At 38.5% G+C, this 21,032-nt stretch overlaps 1 protein-coding gene across 1 annotated transcript in view; it reads left to right on the top strand.

The window, feature by feature from the left end:
• The window catches only part of SVEP1 (sushi, von Willebrand factor type A, EGF and pentraxin domain containing 1), a 117,827-nt gene that overhangs the window by 39,567 nt on the left and 57,228 nt on the right, over nucleotides 1-21,032 (top strand). The window contains exons 6-16 of the mRNA XM_064403058.1: nucleotides 4,333-4,512; nucleotides 8,786-8,983; nucleotides 11,348-11,466; nucleotides 12,714-12,843; nucleotides 13,493-13,600; nucleotides 13,823-13,954; nucleotides 15,198-15,392; nucleotides 16,397-16,518; nucleotides 18,137-18,245; nucleotides 20,101-20,289; nucleotides 20,621-20,854. Coding sequence (XP_064259128.1) covers nucleotides 4,333-4,512; nucleotides 8,786-8,983; nucleotides 11,348-11,466; nucleotides 12,714-12,843; nucleotides 13,493-13,600; nucleotides 13,823-13,954; nucleotides 15,198-15,392; nucleotides 16,397-16,518; nucleotides 18,137-18,245; nucleotides 20,101-20,289; nucleotides 20,621-20,854 — 1,716 coding nt within the window. The remainder of the gene's footprint in view (nucleotides 1-4,332; nucleotides 4,513-8,785; nucleotides 8,984-11,347; nucleotides 11,467-12,713; nucleotides 12,844-13,492; nucleotides 13,601-13,822; nucleotides 13,955-15,197; nucleotides 15,393-16,396; nucleotides 16,519-18,136; nucleotides 18,246-20,100; nucleotides 20,290-20,620; nucleotides 20,855-21,032) is intronic.

The following is a 21,032-nucleotide window of genomic DNA, read 5'->3' as shown; positions in this document are numbered from 1 at the left end:
TTTCACTATAAAAGAATGTCAGCCAGAAATAAGGTGTGAAACAGATGAAACACAAGAAAGAGCATCCTGAAAAAAATTATTTCTGGATTTTGTGGTAGGAACAGAGCTTTGTTTTGCTACAACAAAACTGCCTGAGGTTGGGCTTTTGATCACTTAGAATGAAAACTGCAATCCCATGCCTGTATATCTGCCTGGTATGTCTTCCAAGGAGAAAAGGAAAAAAAATAAACCAGGTAGGAGCCTTTATCTCCTCAACAGCCACAAGACGTAGTTCAGCATGTTTAGTTTGACTTGAATGCCGTTGACATTAGTTTGCTGCACTGGAAGCTAGTACATAAAAAGCCATCATCTCATTCTGTAGCTCTTACCCTGGCCTTGTGTTTGGGCAAAAATGTAAGACTGATCTTTGGCAGAATTAGCACTTCATGACATCACAGTAAATGCTACAGCCCTGAAAGAAACAGCAACTTACGGCTCTGAAAGGGGGAATCTGAGCTACAGATCAGTCTCTCAGGGCATTCTTTGTATAGCGGTTTATTTCAGCTTAGATTTATAGGAACTTTATTCAAATAATCCCAGAAATCTCAGGTTTCCTTTGTAGCTTCCAGTGACAAGAGGAGAAGGTTTCAATAGGCCAGTATTATGAGGGTATCTTGAGTAGCAGGACTTGGAGCTGTGGACTTTCCAGCAGTCAAAACTGCATGCTGGTTCAGGAAGACTGGGACACTGGGAAAGAGCACTCTCTGTTAAAGCTTCTGTCGCACAGGCACCCTTTGTGCAAAAAATCTGGGAAAAAGCTGCAGTCAGCCACAAAGAAGGGATCCTTTATCTTCTCTTTCATTGAGAAGTGCAAGATTCTAGTACTTGAAAATCTTGCTGGAGCATTTAAAGTAATTCGCCTATTTGGGGTGTGATCTTTCTTTAACAGGGAATTTGGAAGATGGGGGAAAAGTCTGCATTGAAATACTGTCTTGATATTGAGCTAATATCCTTTGAAGCATTGGAAGGATATATTTTGGCTTCGCTTTGTTTGTGCTGTTGTCCATCATCCTGAAGACTTCCAATTAGAAAAAAATTTTTAAATCCCACTGTTACATGTGCTGGATCTGCTAGTCTTGATTCACTCAGACTATGAAAGGGAGCAAGATCAAAGGCATGGTTTATAGCTGTCTTGTTAATCCCAAGGGTATTTTATCATATAAATTAGGAAGAGGAGAGAGAGGGAAGGAAAATCCCTTTCCACTGCTTTGGATTTGACATTAAATACTCCTGTTATTTTGCTAGCTAAAATCTGCTGTCCTATTAGAAAGTGATTAATGCAGTCATATATCATGCAATTAACAGTGACCCAGGGAAAAAAAAAAAAAAAAAAAAAACCAAAACAAAACAAAAACACAAACCCCATATTTAATCCAGAAAAAAATTATTAGAAGAAACCCCAGAGCAAGCAGAATATACCGTTATTGTTTTTGCTGTTTTCACTGGCTATTTGGAAATATTTCTTGATCATGGAAAATGTGTTACTGATAAGAGCATGGGCTGGCATTTAATGCTTGGAACCATGACCAAGGTAACGTGGGCTCAGGTACAGGTTTCTGCCAGAGCCATGCTGAGACACTGAGTAAGCATGAGCTTTGAAACACTTGAGGAGACAAGAGCACTAGAGCTGTGTAGTCCTTCCAGAAGAAATGGCTAGACAGCAGGTACTGAAGGTTCTGCCTTGTCTGTAGGCACATTAACATTGACAAGAGCCTCCTCACCACTGTTAATTCATTCAGGCTTCCTAAGTAGTAGAGTTTGGTAGAATTTGGTTCTTTTTCTGAAGATTGGGTATTTCTACTTCTGTAGAAACCTTTAAAGAGCAAGCCTACTTTCTTGTGGATAGCACATTTGAGATTCAGCTGTAAATATGTTCTTCTTACTCCCCCTACTAGAGTTAAGATACAGCATTTTATAAAGCTGCTCTGTAGCTCAGAGTGCCTCACAAAATGAGCATTTCAAGACTGTTTTTAAATACACTTCGTAAAGAATGCCTGTCTATATGCAATTACAAGAGTAGTAACACCTTCAGAGAGTACATGTGAGACAGTAGTAATATAAAGAGCTATTGGGTACATCTGCATTTCTTCTTTTCCTTCTTTCTTATCCCTTATACATAGGTTTTGCTACATTGTTTTCCACTTAGGTGCCACCATAGATCTTTTTTTTTTTTGAAGTGCTGTTTGTAGCTTTCAGAAGCTGTGTAGTTAGTGGTAATTATAGAGCTGGCTTGCATTTGAAGCAGGATTCAGCCTACATGCCCATTAATTAGTTTGAGGTGTCTAGTGGTGTCCACTGGTGCACAGAATAAGCAATTAATGGAAAAAGGAGAGGTTGCCAAGATGGTTTCCCTTTGAGTGCATTTGTAGAGGAGATCATGTTTTGCCTCCTACCTGGCAGTAGCAAGATTAGGTTAATTGGCAAAATCAGCTTCTCAAATCACAGCACAAAAGCAGTTCTCTGAAACCACCCATCACCACAGGTTGCCCTCCTGCCAACAAAGTAAACAGAAGCTGTGGGAAACAATCAAGTAAGAACAGAGTTCCTCTTGTGAGGAAGGGAGAGCTGGAGAGCTGGAGGAGCCTGGAGCTGACCTGGAGGAGACTGAGAGGGGATCCTACCAATGTATATAAGTATCTGAAAAGGAGGGAGCCAGACTCTTCTTGGTGGTGCCAAGCAATAGAACAAGAGGCAATGGGCAGAAACTGATGCACAGCTTGTTCCACCTGAGTATAAGAGAGAACTTCTTTACAGTGAGTGACTTGAGCCCTGGAACAGGCCGCCCAGAGAAGCTCTGGAGTCTCCCTCAACAGAGATACTCAAAGCTGTCTGGACACAACCCTGTACAATGTCCTAGCTCTAGGATGACCAGTGTAGAGCAGAGAGGACTAGAAATGCTCCAGTGGCCCTTCAAACTGTAGCCATTCTGTGGTTGGTTTGGGGAACTGCAATCTTGGTTCTATTTCTGATCATCACACCATTTGCCCTTATTTGTTTTTATCCCTCTTTTGAACATACTGAACTGTATTTGTGAACTTAGCTGAGATCAGTTTTAAATCAGAGTTTTCCACTCATTTTGGAAAGCCAGTAGCTGGTTATTGGTGTATCATCATCACATACACATGTCCAGACAGCAGATGTGTATAGTGTAGCTACTTGAGGTACCCAGAGGCCAGGTAGTGTGTATGTAGTTCAGAGTTTTGTCTGGAGGGGATCAAGGACACAAATGCTGGAGTATGACATCTTGGCTGAAAAGGAGCTGCACTGAAAAGACAGTACAAAGGAAATAGGTCCTGTAAAGTCTTGGATTATGACATTGAAACAAAGAACATAAACCCATGCCATTGCTATGTTTTTCTTACTACAATCATTTGTATCTTTTGTGATCAATCTTAATTACAGAGTAGCTTTGTGCTAGATTGCAGCATCAGGATTTAGTAGTAAAACTGTAAGACAATCTGATGATCGCTCTTCACTTCCCTGCTTCCCTTTCTGTATACCCCACCTGCACAGGATTGCATTCTTCTTGGAATCATGCCACTTTCAGCCTCTGCGCTGAGCAGCAGTCAGGACTGTCTCCATGCCTGACACCTGAAAGGGTCTCTTTTGTATCAGCAACAACCTGATTTGTTCCTTTTCATCTCTCATGGACCTGGTATACAAACCATATAAATAGCTTGTATTCCTTCCTCCTCTCTCTGTCTCCTCCATGGTGCTGAGCATCTTCTCTTCTGATTTGCTGAGGCCTTCATGTGTCTATATTCTGTGAATACAGTCCCAAGTGCCTGAGAAAATTCCTGAGTACAGGGACACTGTCATCTAACCTGTTCATAAGCTCTTAGCCTGTTCCCTGTGTACTTAGCTCATAACAGCCTGCCAGTTCGAAATCCCCCAAAAGTTCTCAGACGTTGTTGAAAACTAGAAACTCCCAAGAACACAGTTTTTCACAGGATTGCATTTGCCTGCAGCTGTCCTGTTTTGAAGGCTGATAGACATTACCAGCCCAGGCTGCACACTGTTAGCTTGTTAGTTTGAACTTATGTCAATACTTAGGTAAGCTTGGAAGTGTGTGCCCAACCTCATACATTCTACGTAGGAGAGTTTCAGGAAAAGGAAGGTATCAAGCCTTTGAAAAAATCTACTCTGTACTAGCTCTGTTCCCTAAATTCATACAAACTACTGTAACTAATGTACAAGACAGTATCTCTCCTACCTCTGAAAAACTGGGCAAAGCAGTGTAACTCCACTGATACTCAGTGCTGAGAGTGAACTGGAGTTTTTTGTCCTTCGCAGTTCGAACATGTCCCAGACTTCGGTCTCCTCAAAATGGACACATTAATTGTTCAACATCCGATATTTCCTACAAGACAGTATGTTTTGTGACCTGCAATGAGGGCTATGAAATTGAAGGAAACAGCAAACTCACCTGCCAGGGAACCTCTCAGTGGGATTCAAAGGAGCCAAAGTGTGTGGGTAGGTATCTGATCTAACTCTTTCTGTGTTATAGTGCAGCATTTTCTGACATGTTGTCACAGGTGAGAAATTCTTCATATTTTAATAACTGGTGAAGCTAAGACATGAATGAGAATTTGTCAATGGATGTTTTATCATGTCTTAGATGTTGGGGAAGGGCAAACGAATTTGTAAATGGAGAAAGTGGACAGATTACCATTTAAATATAGTGGGACTGCTGATTACTGAAAGGCTGTTGTATTTCGTTAGTGTCAGACACTGTCACAAAATTTGTTGCAAGAAACGTAGAAGCAGTAGGTCTAGGGGTTAAATATGAACAACCAGCAGTTTGAGTTATTATCATAAAACAAAAGTTGATATACAGGCAAGGACTAGCCTTATGTTAGCCAGGTGGTGTGAGTGCCAACTGAAGGTGCAGCAGTTGTGACTTTTGCTGGACTCACAGCAAGGAAATGAGAGTTTACACAAGTTAGGGGCTAAGCACCTCTGAGTCAAGATTCAGAGGTCACACCAGCTGTGCAGGGATAGGTAGGTATGTATTGTGTTCCAAAAATATAGGACTGTATATTTCTGAATTATCTGTTTAGGACTAGTGAGAGGTATTGAATTAACTTTGGAAAGGAAGATGATGAAATACAGTTGAAACACTTCCAAGCATAGACTGAACAGGAAAAAAAAAAAGGCGAAAAATCTAAACTCCACCAATTGAAGTTGAAGTTGACCCAGTGCTGACCAAAGTCAGGGTGAAGTATATGTCACCTGGATCCAGTAAATGCAGTGACAGTAGGGTGATTTGACTTGAACCTCTGGCTCTTTCTTTACTGTTTTATTGCAGTCTTAAAAATGTGGACTTTATGTGAAACAAGCATAAATTTCTAACTGTAAGTACATTCTCTGAAATTATGAAAATAATCTCCAAGAAATAATTTAACAAGACAGTTCACTAAGAGATTCTAATCTTTCTTCTGTTAAAATCAGTGGAAAAACTTCAATTAACTTCAAAAGGAAGGGACCCTGAAATCCGGTTGGGATATTATAATTAGAAGATTAACCATATTCATCAGTTTAATTTATCCTTCCTAGCTTAGCATTTTGATTAATAAAATCCAGCTCTGCTCTCTATCAGAAGATTTCTTCACACCATGCATTATTGCCTCCATTCCTGGATTACCCATGGCAATATCTTATTTTTTGCTGAGTCTGAAAAATTTAGTGAGAAAGGTACCTTTGATTGTCAGAAAGGAAAGAGTGTTAGCTAGAAAGCATCTCTGCTGCTTCTTGTGACTGGTGTTTAGAACAAGCTTGCTGAAATTCTGATTCAATATACATGTGTGGGGTTTTATTCAGGGAGAGGTGTTAATCAGAACACTGATATTGCATCCTCCTCTTGAAGGTTGAAGCTACAATTTGTACCCATTTTTTGAATGACTGTCATTGTCATGGAGGTATTGTCTGTTAATTTTTAGTCCAAATAGCTCCCAACTATTATTTACAGTTTGTTATAGAAAAGGTACTGGAAATCCTGCTGTATTTAGGCATTTGCCATGGATAATATATTAATTTCATATCCTTCTGTTAGAAAACTCAAATGAAATTGTCTTCACGCTGTTATCTTGAAACTGGTTTCTTGGACCTCAGGGTATCCTTCTAGCTGGTTTCCTGAATGCTTTTGGGTTTGATTGGTTATCAGTGCAAAGTTTGCCATATTTGCAAGTTAGCTCACTGAGACTGTACCGCAGCCAAATGTAACCAAAACTGACACTATGCCATAACATTTCCTGGATTGTTTACAGTCACTTCTGTGGGATCTATTGTCATGCGTCACTTTCCAAGAGACTGGAAGGCAATGCAAGTTTGGATATTACACATTTAAAATTTTCTCTTTTTCATTTAAGATATTGTTAACAATGAGCTACTTCTGAGGAGGCTACATGTATTTTATAGGTGTCTGACAAACAAGATGTCTACTAAAAAAGGGAACTTGGTCATTGGGGAGGAAAAAAAAACAAAACTGGGAAAGCTCCATTGTCATGTTCTTGTGTTGCCTACCCATTGGAAAGAGTTTAATATCAATCACTTTAAAATAAATAAATTTTGCAAGATTATTTCTCCCTTCTTTGTTCAAGGTTTAGTGAAGAGAAGTAAAATACAAATGACCTCCAGGGTGTTGATGCCATCTAGCGTTGAAAGAATCACTAGTTCACGGTCCTGATTGCAGCTGGCCAGGCTTTTTTCCTGAAGCAGTCTTGGCAAAGGGATTGGAGGAAGGAGGCATGATATGCTTTGTAATCTTCTTATTTCCCAAGTTCTTTTTGATGTTGAGAATTGCAGTACAGTGTTGTGTTTCATCACAAGTGCTTGCAGGAGAAAGCAGGTTCTTGTGTCTCCTTAGAAATACTCCTATATTAATTCCCTATCAATATGACTAATGTCATGGATATCCCTCTACCCTTAATGAATTCCAGACTTTTGGATCAGCTTGATCAAATTCTGGAGTTGAGCACAGATAAAAAATCTAAACAATGCTGTTACAGTTGTTTTTCCTGGCAAAAACCTGTCTTACTTAAAAGAAATTCCCTTTTGCTAGATATACCAAATTTTGTTCTGATTTTTGTGAGACATTTCACGATTGTGCTGTCGTTGGATTTTTCTACTGTAGCTGGATGTAGCCTCAAGCAAGAGGCATAGCTGTTTTTGCTTCCCAGAGAGCTGCAACTTTCTCTGCTTTTCATGCTTACATGTTTCAGTTTCTCTACTTGTTCCCTGAGTAATATACATTTTAATGCTTTTAGATTCCCTCTAGAAATACTGCTTTTAAAATTTGTTATCTTTTTGCTATTTGTCAGTTACCTTCATGTGGTGAGAAATCAAAACTTAAGGTTTGGGGTTTTTTTCCTGATGGAGTTGTTCCACCTTGCAGAGCCAGCAGTATCTGCCTGAACTATAAAAATGTTTTAGAAGTGTTTATGACCTGTGTGTCCTATTGAAATGAAGTGCAGTTCTTAATAGCTTGGTCTTTTAAGCATTTCAGCATTGAGGGCTTAAATTTCCTGAAATTTAAATACAGAATGCTTAGAATCTTTAATTATTTTTTTTCATGCATAAAAACTAGTTTTCAGTTACTTGCTGTGTGTTTTGGGAAAGGAGAGGAGAGAAAAGGAATGTGAAGTATTTTGAATGTGAATCACTTTTGTGTCATTAAACCATTGCTAAGAGCTCAGTAGAACTTCCCTTCTGTGTAGCTGGGTTGGGTTGGTTTTTGTGGTCTCCTGGTGTAAAGACCTGTCTGATTTCTACACTGACAAGCTATAAAAAGTTACAAGTCTTCTCATTGGCCCTGAAGGGTGCGTTTTTCTTGTGTTTGCCTGTTATCTGTTGTAAGAAACAGTACTGAAAGTGTGCAAAATGCATTCATGAGATAACCCTTTTTGCCCCTTTGTTAATGTCTCCATATTTGAAGTGAAAATAATATTCCTAAAAACAACAGCTGAAGAATGAAACAGAACTTTTGTGAACCTCTTTAAACACATCATGGTTTTTGCTTTGATTCAAATTGTCTTCAGGATTTGTAGTGAGCCCTATTAATAGAATAGTTCAAAACTTCCTTTAAAACCTTTAGGCAACCGTCAACCCTCCCTGATTTTACACAGCTCAGCTGCTTCCTATGGTCACCCTGAGTCTTTCCAGCTGTTTTGAACACAGACAAGACCAAGTCCAATTTAATTTGGTTTGGAATGCAGTAAGCAAAACCATGTGTCATATCCCTAACCTATAAAGAGTTCACAGCAGAATATCCTTCTTCTTCTCCCTTTCTTATTTTAAGATAGAGTATAGAAGATGTAGAAAACTACAGATACCTCTTCAATTCTCTCTTCTGCTATGGTCTACTTTTCATAGAAGCAAGAAAATGCAACTGTAAAACAACCATGAAAGATGAAGTGTAAGGAAAAGAAGAAGGAAATAAAAAGGCAAATCTGTAGAGTGAGATATAGTGGATCTGCATGAAAATTATCATGTTTCAGTTTCAGTAAAGAGCATGAGCAAGAAACAGAACTGATAAACTGGCTGCTGTTTACTTCAGTCATTACTGAAAGTTGAGTAGCAAAGCTTCATCAGGTTGTAATGTTTTGGTGCACTCATACCCATACAGACTCTTGAATAGACTGTGTATTTTTTGTTCCCACTAATTTTACATATGACTTTATTTGCAGGTTTTCTGAATGTGTACTTTGTGTATGTCAGTGATAAGTCACGTTCTACTGCTGTCTTGCAGAAAAGCGTTGTCCCATCCTCCAGAAACCAGCAGGTGTGACAGTTCTCCCTCCCAGATGTGGGCTGGAGCCTGTAATTTCTGGGACTGTGTGCCAACTGAGCTGTCCCCAAGGATTCATCTTGTCTGGAGCTAGAGAAGAAATAAGGTGCATTTCATTTGGGAGATGGAGTGCAAACATCCAGGAGGCTCTGTGTAAAGGTAGAGCACAAAATCATGTCTGTGTATACGAGTGCGGAATTGAAGGGAAGCGCACAGCAAATAACTGAGTGAGGACAGGCTTGTAGTGGGGAAAGCACAGCTTGCACAGTGTGTAAGAAGTATGGCCTGTACCTTTACAGCTTGCCTGTCAGATTTACTTGTAGTTTGTAATAAAAATGTGGAGTTCAGAGGTCCCTTGAGTGTGATCTTGTAGTGCTCATCATCAAGTTCCTCTCCTGGGCTCCATCTCTCATTTGTTAGCAAGCTGCATGAGGTAAATTTGAAATTTCAAAGTAGAGGTGAAAGCTCATAGCTTAAAGACATTACAAGTGGAACCCACACTTCTAATAAAATAATAATGGCAATACTATCACTTCTGTTTTATCACAAGTTTATGTAAACCCTGAAGTCAGAGCAGAACTGTAAAGGTTGTGTAAGGCCCGGCTGATAGACAGACTATAGAGAAATGTTCATTTTAGTTGTCTTTGAGTGGCTACAGCTGTTAGCACTGTAGTTAACCCAAGCAACAATGCACAAGGGTTAAGGCCAAAATTCACTAACACCAAGTGTACTGGCTGACACAGAGTGTAAAGCTGGGCAGGAGAAGGTGACATGCATTTCGGTATGGTTCTACCATATTTACCCACCTCTTCTAGAAGTGCTAGGTTATTTATTCCCTTACACACAGGCATAACTGAACTGGAAAGGGTCTGGTTTTGGATTATAGTAGGATAAAAACAGGAGTTTCTCTGGGAATATGCTCTTCAGCTCTTCATGAACTATTGTGCTCTGAGAATTACTTCTTTCCCCCAAAACTGGGGCCCTTGCCAGCCACAGAGTGATGGAACGGTACAGAAAACTCTTACACCAGTCATCATGCCAGGTCGCTACAGAAACGGAGGCTTTTTTTTTTCCTCTGTACAGGCCAGGAAGACTTTGTCACTCTGTTTAAACATACTGTTTCCCATTTTGTGATGTACCACATTGTTTTTCTGAATCTCTTATGTAAACCTGGGCCAAACCACAGTTTTTAATATTTGATGGGATCCCAGCACAAGCTGAAGTGTTTAGATCAAGATAAAACAGCATGGCTTGGGTTCAAGCTTTTAGATATTACCAATGCATAAACCCCTAATGTAGGAGACACTGAGAAAATTTGAAGCTTATTCTTTTTGAATAAAAATGAACAGTTGTCTTTCAATTGCTTTCATTCTTGTTATTGTCTTTCTCTGTTTTGCTGCCAGCATATTTGGCCAGTTCAAAAGAGCCATTTTCTTTCTGACTTATTTATTATTACCCTTTTTAGAGAATTTCACTTTCAAGTGGAATTTGCCCCAGCCTGAAGGCTGTGGTCAAGAGAGTGTGAACCATAAGTGGTAGTTATTTATAAGAGTGCATTTCTAATAAAATTTTCATTTGAATGAGTTCAAAGGAAGGCAAAATCACATGCATTTATTGCTTTGCATTCTTAATTACGTAATTTAATTGCCAAACTTATGTTTTTACTGGAACTATTTCATAATAAAAATATAAGTGATATCAGTTCTGAGTTGTTTTAAAGCCTCTTGGGCATAGATGAGTTCAGAGCCAAATGTATCCTTGTCTTATGAATCTAGAGACCATTTATCAAGCACTACAGCAATAAAATAACCTAACCACAAATGTTTTGGGGGGCCCTGTGCCAAGGAACTGAAGAAGAACTTGAAGTTTGTCAGAGAAACTTGAGGTGTAGATGTTTGTGGTGTTGTTACCCATACTATGCCACCAGTCCTCTGGAACCATCTGGCATTGTCACATATCACAAGAGTCTATTTGTCCTGCATAATACCTTGTAAAAGGAGTTTATTAAGGAAAATTTCCAGCAACTGCTGCCTGAATTCTTGACACTGTTACTTTTAAGTCAGTTCCACAGCATGCTCCAGAGAATTTGAGTCACTATTGTCTTGTTTGTAGTATATATATCATGTCACAACTACTTTCAGGTTTTTCTAGTTATTGACTATCAGAAAGAAGTGTTTTCATCTGTATGCGTCCTGTGTCTGGACAGGGAAAGGATGGAGAAGGAAGGAATGGGTAATAAAAGAAATAAATTTATTCTTTTTTATTACTTGGGGTTTGATTCTATGTAGAAACCAAAATATCGCTGTACTCAGTGATAAACAAAAATACAGCAAAAATCAGTCCTTTCCAGAGAAGAATTTACTATTCATGTGTGAATCTCTAGGAAAGAATTACAAAGGGGTAGAAACAGAAATTTTGCAAAAATGCTTACATTTCTATTCCAGGCAGTACAAAAAAGAGTGATTATAAGGTTTTACTTCTGTAATACCACGTATAAAATCAGATTGTCTTTTTCTGGTTTAGATATTGAAGCGCCTCAGATTCACTGCCCAGACAATATTGAGACTGTGACTCTGGAACACCATAACTCTGCTAATATCAGCTGGCAGGTACCAACAGCTAAGGATAACTCTGGTGAAGAGGCAAGTCAAAATCTGTATCTATTTAACTGGAGGCAATCTGCCTGATTTCAATTAATTTTATGATCCACTAGAATTTCTTTCTTCTGATAAGCAGAAGTAGAAGAAAAATCTCCTACAAAGTTTGTATCTTGAGAATTCAGCATTTTCTGTCTTGATTAGATTAGAGTTATACAGCCACAGAACACTGCATGGAGTGTCAGTGCATAAAACCTCATATGGTTAATTTATGTGGTCAAAAGAAAGAATGTGCTCTTGTTTATAATATGAAGACAGCTGCTTTAAAAATGAGCACTTAGAATGTGAAGAAGTTTAATAAACTCATCTCAGAAGGAAGTAAACCAGTTCATTAATCTAAAGGCCTAACAAGTGCACATTATGATAAGTAATAACTATAAGTTCAGCTTCCTGGGTGAGAAAGAGAAATCTGATTTTCCTGTGCTGGGTTCAGAAATGTGGCCATTGGCTACTGTGCCTGTCAGGGTGTCTGGAAATTGAGTTACCAGGAAAACTTGCTCCAGAGCTGTTTCATAAAGAGCAACATTCCCTACAGGCTCAGGCGTGATCAAGTTACAGCAACTGAATGCTTTATCAGGAGTCAGCAGAAGAACAGTGAGTCTGTGTGTGCTTTTAATGCAGGAGGTTTTTGCTCTAGGAAACAGTTATCCCAGTAAAAGAGATTTAAGTTCAGACATTATTTTCTGTGGCATAGCTATGGTCAGGTACTACAGCTCTGCTGACATGGGGTCATTCACTGAATTGCAGAAACCAAATGCCATACTGAAGCATCCATGGGCTATTGATGCATGCACATACATAGATTGAAACTGGACATGTAAGTACTTACAGCCCAGAGGTGTCTGCTCCACTCCTCTCCCAGGTCTGCTACCCTTGCAGCTGGAGAACTGTCAGCAGACAAAACAGGTTCTGAGCTGACAGTGTGCCTTCAGTCCCATTTGACAAACAAGGGTCGCTATGGAATTTTCTTAATGCAGAGTGCTGTAATCTGCACCAGGTCAGGGTCAGGATCCTGACTGGCAAAATCCATGTTGCCATAAGGAAGGCAGACATAAGAAGGGACATACAGCACTCTGTTGTAAAGTGTGTCCTCATTACTTTAAGAGGCTATTTGCATTAAGAATGAACAGGCTTGACACTGAAGGATACTGTTCTGTCCACTTTTTGAAACATGGATATTATGATTAGTAACCAGCTTTGGCTTTTAAATAATGAGTGTTTTCCTGTAACAGGTCTCAGTTCATGTTACTCCAGCTTTCATACCACCATTTCTTCTCCCAATTGGCGAAGTTGACATTACTTACACAGCAACTGATAAGTCAGGCAATGAAGCAAGATGCACATTCAATGTCAAGGTTATTGGTAAGTGCTGGTAAAAATCACTGGGAAGGCTGTTTATAATGGCTGAAGCCTTCTTATTTGTGCAGAAAGAGACTGTGAGTCACTGTGACCTTTATGTGTGCAGTTATAAGCCAAAGAATATTGTCATCTCCATAAAGGCTTTGCATCTGCATAAAGTCTTTGCTTATGTGCAGTCACTGCTTGCAATGTTCAGTTTGGGGTGCATTTTATTTTGCTGTTCGTTCTACCTGTTAAGATTTCTCCTCACACTGGTTTATTAAATGCATTATTGCATTGTCAGTAATTGCCTTCATCATGAATCTCTATTTAATTCTTGAAAGACTCCAACAAAGTTTCTGAGATTCACACATATTGCATTGATGCAAATCATTATTCAAGTATTTCTGTCAGACAGTTGTGTTGTTCAGGTGTCCTGCAGGTACTCCAAGGCTTGCTCTGCAGAAGGCAAACACTGCAGAAACCACAAGTTCAGAAGAGTAATTACTCTTGTCCATTCACTCAGCATCTTGCAGTTGCAGCAGCTCCCAAGTGTGCACCTTTGTATTATCTTCTGATATGAAATTAAAGCTGCTATTCTGGTTATGGATGCTACTTGAGTGTGGCAGTAATTCTGCAAGCTAATGTCATGCCATCCTTTCAAATTCTGCAGATGTAGAACCTCCTGTAGTTGACAGATGCAGATCTCCACCACCCATGCAAGCAGCAGAGAATGACTACCCAGTGACATGGGAAGAACCAGAATTTTCAGACAATTCAGGTGAGATAGTGCTCCCCAAAACGTACATGAGACAGTGGAAGGCTAGAGAGCTCCTGTTCACCCTTGATCCCTTGGAGTTCGACATTTGCTGAGGCTCCTTTTACTTAGTTATTTTTAAGTAATTTGGAAGATTTGCTGCCATTTCCTTTTCCATTTGTCAAGGTTGGGCATGAGCAACACTTTTCCTTACCACTGCTTTAGGTTATCTTTTAACTCTTCTAGGTGGTCCACTGACTGTCACTAGGAGTCATGCACCTGGAGATCTCTTCCCCAAAGGAGAGACAACAGTCCAGTACACAGCTGTGGATCCTTCTGGCAACAACAGGACATGTGAGATCCACATTGTAATCAAAGGTGCGTTGTCTTCAAATACCTGGAATTGTTTTAACTGAATACCATAAAGAATGCAAGATTGCTCCACCTCCTCATTTAGTTATTCCCATTTTATATTGAGGTAACTTGAAGGCAGTCAAAATATTTGCTAGTGCTACAAATAAATTGTCCACAATTAAATCAGGACAGCAGTGAATTTGTTACTATAAATACAAATTACATATAAAAGAGTTGAAATTATGATTCATTAAGCAGTAAAACTTGCAGATTTTGCAATCCCATATAGAATGTATTAATAGGTGTTACTTGAATCTTACTTCAAATCTGTAGTTGAAGGGAATTTTCTGCCAATTTTTCTCTAATTACATGCAAATACTGCAGCAGATAATAAAACACTCTTTAGATTTTGGAATATGCCTGTACCTATAGATACACTACTGTATTTTGTTTATTACATAGACATTTCCTACCCACAGTTCACTTTCTCATCAAAAATAATAAAAAAAATTTGGCAGATAAACTATATTAAGAATGAAAAATCTACTTCATATCTGCTCTCTACTTTGTATGTCTCAGTTGGACATCTGTATAAAAATACCTGTTAGTGAAGAGAGAATTTAAAATCATGCAGACTGGAATTTTGGTTATAGCTTTCAGGAAAGGTAAGTTGCAAATGAATGTGCTAGTCTCTGATTTGCTCTAAATCTCAGCAAGAACCAGCCAGTGCTTAGAACTGGCATTGTATCAAGGTCTATTCCATCTCAGACTTTTTGTGGTTCAGTGTTTGTGACATATTAATTACAGATGTTCACAGCTGGCCTCAAAAATGAATCATAACTGAGGTCATGAGGTTATCCTAAGGTGATTCTAATTCATTCATATGTTGATGTGAGGGTCCAGGATGGATAATGTTAATTTCAAAACTCAAGATGTAATATAGTTTACTAGAATTCATTGTATTAAATGTGTGTGAAAATTTGTATTGATGTTTTAAATTATTTTAGTAAATAGTTCTTCATATGTATAACATTTTTTAAGTCTTCATGTTTCTGGATTTCTGATTGCAATAGCAAAATTTGAGAATTATTTAGCAGTAGCCTAATCCTGACTTTATGGATATAGCAAATAATGCTTCCACAAACTTCAACAGAGGCAAGATCAAGTCAATACTAAGTACTTTTGGAAATCCTATCAGTGCTGTTTTTATGCAGGATCACTTATTTCATCCCATTAATCAATATATAAATATTTGTATTTTTCATAGGTTCTCCCTGTGATGTTTCCTTTGAGCCTGTGAATGGTGATTTTGTATGCACATCAGATGAAGCAGGAGTTAATTGCACATTGCACTGTGCAGAGGGTTACAGCTTTTCAGAAGGATCAAGTGAAAACTACTATTGTGCATATGATGATGGTCTCTGGAAACCACCTTATTCTCCTGAGTGGCCTAGCTGCTCTTGTAAGTCTTACTGTTACTAGAATGGATCTGCAACTCATGAAACACTAAATTCAATGAGAAAGCAAATGAAAATGTTTTAGAAAATCTGATTTCTGTTTATTTATATAACAAATATACTCTGTCCTCTGCCTCTGAATTGTTACAAAGGTGGTGAAATAATGCTTGGAAGTCTGTAAATATGTTTTTTCAGAAGCTGTCTAAATCACAAAAATAACAGTGAATTTCAATTCCAGAAATCACAAAATAAAACGATGGCAAAGCAAGCAGGTTAATTGAAACAGTTTGCTAACAAATACTATACTGTCTTTTAAATAGGAGTACAGCAGTCTTTGCAAGTTATTCATTGAAATGCACAGTGTGTGCTGTCCTTACATATCTAATTACCACCAGATTAGAAGAACTTATGTGTTCTCTTTTTGCAAAACTTCAGTGGTAGAATTTTGCACATTTAGTGACATTTTTATAATAAATCTGTTAGAACTACATTCGAAGCCAGTCTTGGTACCATGTTGCATCCCCTTCCATCAGAGTCAATTTCTTGGTTTCAGCAATAAAAGATGAGTGTTTCAGCTATGAACAAACTAGAGTTATGTTTCAGAGCTGCCAGTTCAAAATCTGTAACTTGGACACTTCAGAACTTGGCTTAATTTCAGGATAAGAATTTTTGTATTTAGTCTAGCAGCATGAGTAATAAGACTTTCGTGTTTATTGCATTCCTCTCAGAAGTTAGCATGCAGTTTAGTTGACAGTTCATAGGTTTCTTCTGTTAAGAACAAGCTGAAGTAGAAAAGTTACCTGGGTTTTAATTTCTTTTAACTTTTCCAGTAAATTTCGTGCCTGCCAAAGGGTCATAATGTTGACTGAGATGTAAGTGATGAATTTGGATTGCTGATTCAAAGACTGTACTTACCTTCTTGTATTTCAGTTTTAGCCTAAATTATCTTGATTTTAGTTCTGAGCTCTTGCACTGATCAGTAAAAATTTATTTCTCCAACATTTTTCAGTAAATCGTTTTGCAAATCATGGATTCAAATCCTTTGAAATGCTCTACAAAGCAACACGATGTGATGACAACAGTCTTCTAAACAGCTTTACTGATGCATTTCAGAGTGCACTTGGTAAAATGGTAGGTTAGTAAATACTCCTTCCCTTTGCATACTTCTTGAAAAATATTGTTACTTTTCCCAAATAACTAATTTTCTACAAGGAAATGACAGCAGAAGCCTGTAAGTTAAATCTGAGCTTTTCCAGAGGGTGAAAAGTTATTTTTAAAAATAAATATGATTCACTGGCATTTTAATGTAATTCTGTTTGGTATCCAATGTGGACCTGTATGGGACAGAATTTATGCAAGTATCCAAGTTTTCAATAGGCTTCCAAAGAGAACCTGTAGTTTTGAAATCCCCAATCAATTGTCCCCTCAGTGCTGTTTTTGAAAGTCAGATGTGATCATAAAATAAATGCATTTTATATAGAATATGTATAATATATAACCAAATAGTATGAATTGACACACATACGTACAAATGGATACATTCCACATCTGGTGTGTACCTGCAGGCACTGAAATCCAGTAGCAGTGATCTGCTCAGGTTTCATGAGTTTCTGAGTTCTCGCTCTTATCATTAAGAACTGCACAATACTGAATTAGAAGAGGCCCTGTCATTCTTCTCTGCCATGGCTCTTGCTCTCCACTTCAATGTCACAATCTCCCCTGTTAATCCACAAATCTCTCCTCATCTGAGAAGTAGAACCAGCAGAATGCTGAGTTCTGATCCCAGGTGTGGATGTCCAGGCCTAGTGCTACATCATTTTTCCAGTAGAGAAAACTGGGCATCTACAGGTGTTTTTGCAGAACACAGCCCATAGTCTAATAAAAGGTTGTCTACTAACCAAAAAACATTGTTAGCACATACAGATAGTGGGCAAACTCCTGCAGCTTTGGAAAGTATGTCAGTAACACTTTTCAAATGGCTGAAAAGTTAGGTGACATGTCAGGCAATGTCTAACACTTGGACATAAGTGTCAGTTACTGATTCAGGTTTGTTCTTTCCAGTAGAGAAATCTTGACTGGTTTTATTTCTGTTTCTTTCACTGGTATCACCAGGTTCCAGTCCTTGAACCGTTCCTATTGGCAAGTAAAAGATAATAAGAAAAAAGTGGGTAGTGACCTTTCCAAGCATTTGCATCAAAATGCAACAGTCTTGAAAAACATTTGGAAAGGTTGTTTTGAATATGCTTGTTCCTGTTCCCAAGAATTTGAATAAGTAAGGTTTGAAAGCTAGAAAAAAGTGACAGCATTGTTTTAAACCTGACAGAATTACAAGTAACATAGCTGAAAAAAACACAGGTGCTTTATAAATATGAATTCTCCAGTCCTCTTTGGCAGGGGGAAAAATGCCTGAATTTATTTCTATATTCTTAGACTTGGCATGCAAGAGTGATTAATTGTAAGAATAATGTGATTAATTGTAAGAATAATGAATTGACATCTTCCCTTAAAAAGAAAAGATCTTCTATAATGAAGAGATTGTACTCACGCAAGTTGCTTTCTTATTTCCAAATTGTATCACTAAAACATGGTCTTCTAGCAGACCTCACCAGGGTTATAAGAGACATGAAAGGAGAAATCTAGTGTCACTAACAGAACCAGTACTTTGCACTGTAATTAGAATTTTTTGTAAGTCAGGGGAGAGGACTGTGTGGTTTTATGTTTTTAAAGCTATTCTTCTTTATGTTGAAAGGTCCCATCATTCTGTAATGATGTTGATGATATTGACTGCAGATTGGAAGATCAGACACAGAAACACTGCTTGGAATATAATTATGATTACGAAAATGGATTTGCCATTGGTAATTATTGATTCCATATGTTCTTAGCCATCCAGGTTTAAAGCAGCATGATTCCTGCCACAATGTCTTTAGTGATACTTTTTTTAAAATAACTGTGGTATTCATAAGATAATAAGCATTTACATAAAAGGTTTTATAAAAATATTCTGGAGCTCTTTGATGTCTTGTATTGATGCTGCTTCCTACATAGTGTGGAGTAGAATTTCCTGGGATGCCTCATGGTGGGGAGGGAAAAAAGCACACACACACAGAGTCCTAGAAACCTGCTTGGTTAGCCTACAAAAAAAAAAGGAACTTCTTAAAAACATACAGTTTAAGACCAAAATACTGAAAAGTTACAATAAATAGATTTGGAGGTTGTTAATAAAATGAGGAGCATCCGTGATGCCAGTTCAGATCTCCGCAGAATCCTCACTGTGTAAAGCTATATGAGCCTAAGTTGGCCTATTTGCTGTGAAAATACTTCCTGTATGCACAGGCAAATTTTGCACCATGACTGTGGCCATATAGAGTGGAAGCCATAACCATCCTAGTGGTTGTTCCCACTTTGGTTTATGCCAAAGTATGTTGTCATTTTCAGTCCATTTTTGAATGGCTTAGTATCCGTGTTGTACTGCTGTTGTTCTTGGCCTTTCTGAGTCCCATAGGGGTGCTGAGAGCAGAAAAGCTGAAAGTGGATAACTTACATTACCTATCTTACCAGGAGGCATTTTGGCAGATCCACATCAGAATCTGTCACAGGACTGTGCCTCTTTCACAGGTTTATAGTGAGGTTACTTGGTAGAACTTCCTGCTTATGCTCACCTCTGAGAGCATTTGTTTGTGTTCAGACGTGGGGCAGGTCTGGACGATCAGTCTGCAGCTGTCATCAGGGTAAGAGTGAATGCTGATGACAGCTGGAACTCATCTGTAAAGTTATGTGGAAAAAACACTTACAGACATGGAATGCAGCGTCCTATTCTCTTCTGGTTCATGTCAACCTCTTACCAGAATAAACTTGTTGCTGTTTTTTCAGGAGTTGCTCATAATTTTACACTTTGGAAGCAGGAGAGAACTCTCTTCAGGTCATAAGAGACAGCAGTTTAGAAAATTAGTTGTGGAACACACGATATTAAACTGTGGGGTTAACTTGTCCTAGTTACCACTGTAAACAAAACAATATTTGTGCTACTAGCAGATAATTGGCAGATTTTTTTTCCTATCTTCATGTCTTTTAAAAAATAATCTAGATCATTGAAATAGGCCACATCTCTCTAGATTTAGTAGTCATGAAAAAGTAGATTATGTACAGAAAATATTTTTATTGAAATCATGTGAGAGTGATGAAGGATATCAGACTAGGGTGAATTTTACTCACTGTGTGTTACAAGAAATGCCTATCTGTGGGTAATAACACAGACAGGGTGATGCCTTTTCTGAGAGGCCAGACCATGTTAGAACTGTTCAAGAGTTGTTAGAAGAAGACGCATTGGAGACATGGCACAGGCTGTGCCATCTGTAAGTGGGCAAGAAGTGGGATCAAAGGCAATATGGAATTGTTGAAGAAGTTGCTGGCAGATGAGGGTGCAGGTGTGGGTTCATGCAAGACAGAGGAAGAGAAAGAATTTCAACATGTGACTTTTCTTTAAAGCATTGACTGATTTCAGCAGACTCAGGACCTCTATGGTATCAATTAGGAGTAAGACTTTTCGTTAGTAAAAATGCAGGTACATTGGCCACTTGTACAGAGTCAAAGCCAGCACGTCATCCAGAGTTGCAAACAACAAATTGGAGTTGTATTTTAGAAATAAGTAAGAGTACTTATTTTCCACATGACATTGCTTTTCTTTTTGTTTTTTTCTTAAATGTCCCACAGGACCTGCTGGCTGGGGAACAGCAAACCAACTGGATTATTCCTATGGTGATTTTGTTGATGCAGTACAAGGAGAAGACTTATCCAGGCATCTCTCTGCCTCTGAAAAAGCAGCACCTGCTCGGGTCAAAAGACATAAACTGAGTGTTCCAATGACTGACCAAAAAATCAAGTTAATATTTAACATCACAGGTGAGACAAGTCAAAACACCTAACTACTCTGCTTCCTTCTTTTTAAAAATTGTTTCGCTAGTACATTCAATAAAACTTCTTCAGGTCACAGAAGTCTGGTGAAGATGCAGATGGCATTTCCCTGGACACATTCATAGCCCCATTTCATCACTGACTTTCTTCTTGAGAGAAAGATCACAGCCTCGTTGTCATGGAGAGCTCTGTGCACATGGCCTCCTTTTCACTTTCCTCTGACAAGCTTTAGTGTTGCACTCTTGATAAGTTCCAGAGTACGCCAGAAGTGCTGACTACAAAATTTGTGTGTTTTTTGTGTTTGCTGTTTATATTCCAGCTAGCGTGCCGCTGCCTGATGAAAGGAATGATACAGTGGAACTGGAAAACCAGAGACGGCTCCTTAAAACTCTGGAAACTATCACAAACAGGCTGAATAGAACTCTCAATAAGGAACCTATGTATTCTTTTCAGTTTGCATCTGAACTCATTGTAGCTGACACCAACTCACTGGAGACCGAGAAAGCCTTTCTTTTCTGCAGGCCTGGTTCTGTGCTGCGAGGGAGAATGTGTGGTAAGCCAGATAACATGTTTCTTATGTGTATTTAAAATCCCTTTGCAAAACAATGTTTTAGAGGATGTTTGCAGAGGGTTATGACTTGACACAGTCCAGTGCTTGTGGTCTCCCATAACAATAAACTGCAAAAATGCTTTGCACAGTTTGACTTCCAAAGGATGTTTATGTTCCTAAC

The sequence above is a fragment of the Passer domesticus genome, chromosome Z (genome assembly GCF_036417665.1).
Source record: "Passer domesticus isolate bPasDom1 chromosome Z, bPasDom1.hap1, whole genome shotgun sequence".
Classification (NCBI taxonomy): domain Eukaryota; kingdom Metazoa; phylum Chordata; class Aves; order Passeriformes; family Passeridae; genus Passer; species Passer domesticus.
The sequence above is the reverse complement of the archived record's forward strand: the minus strand, read 5'-3'. Positions and strand labels throughout refer to the sequence as shown.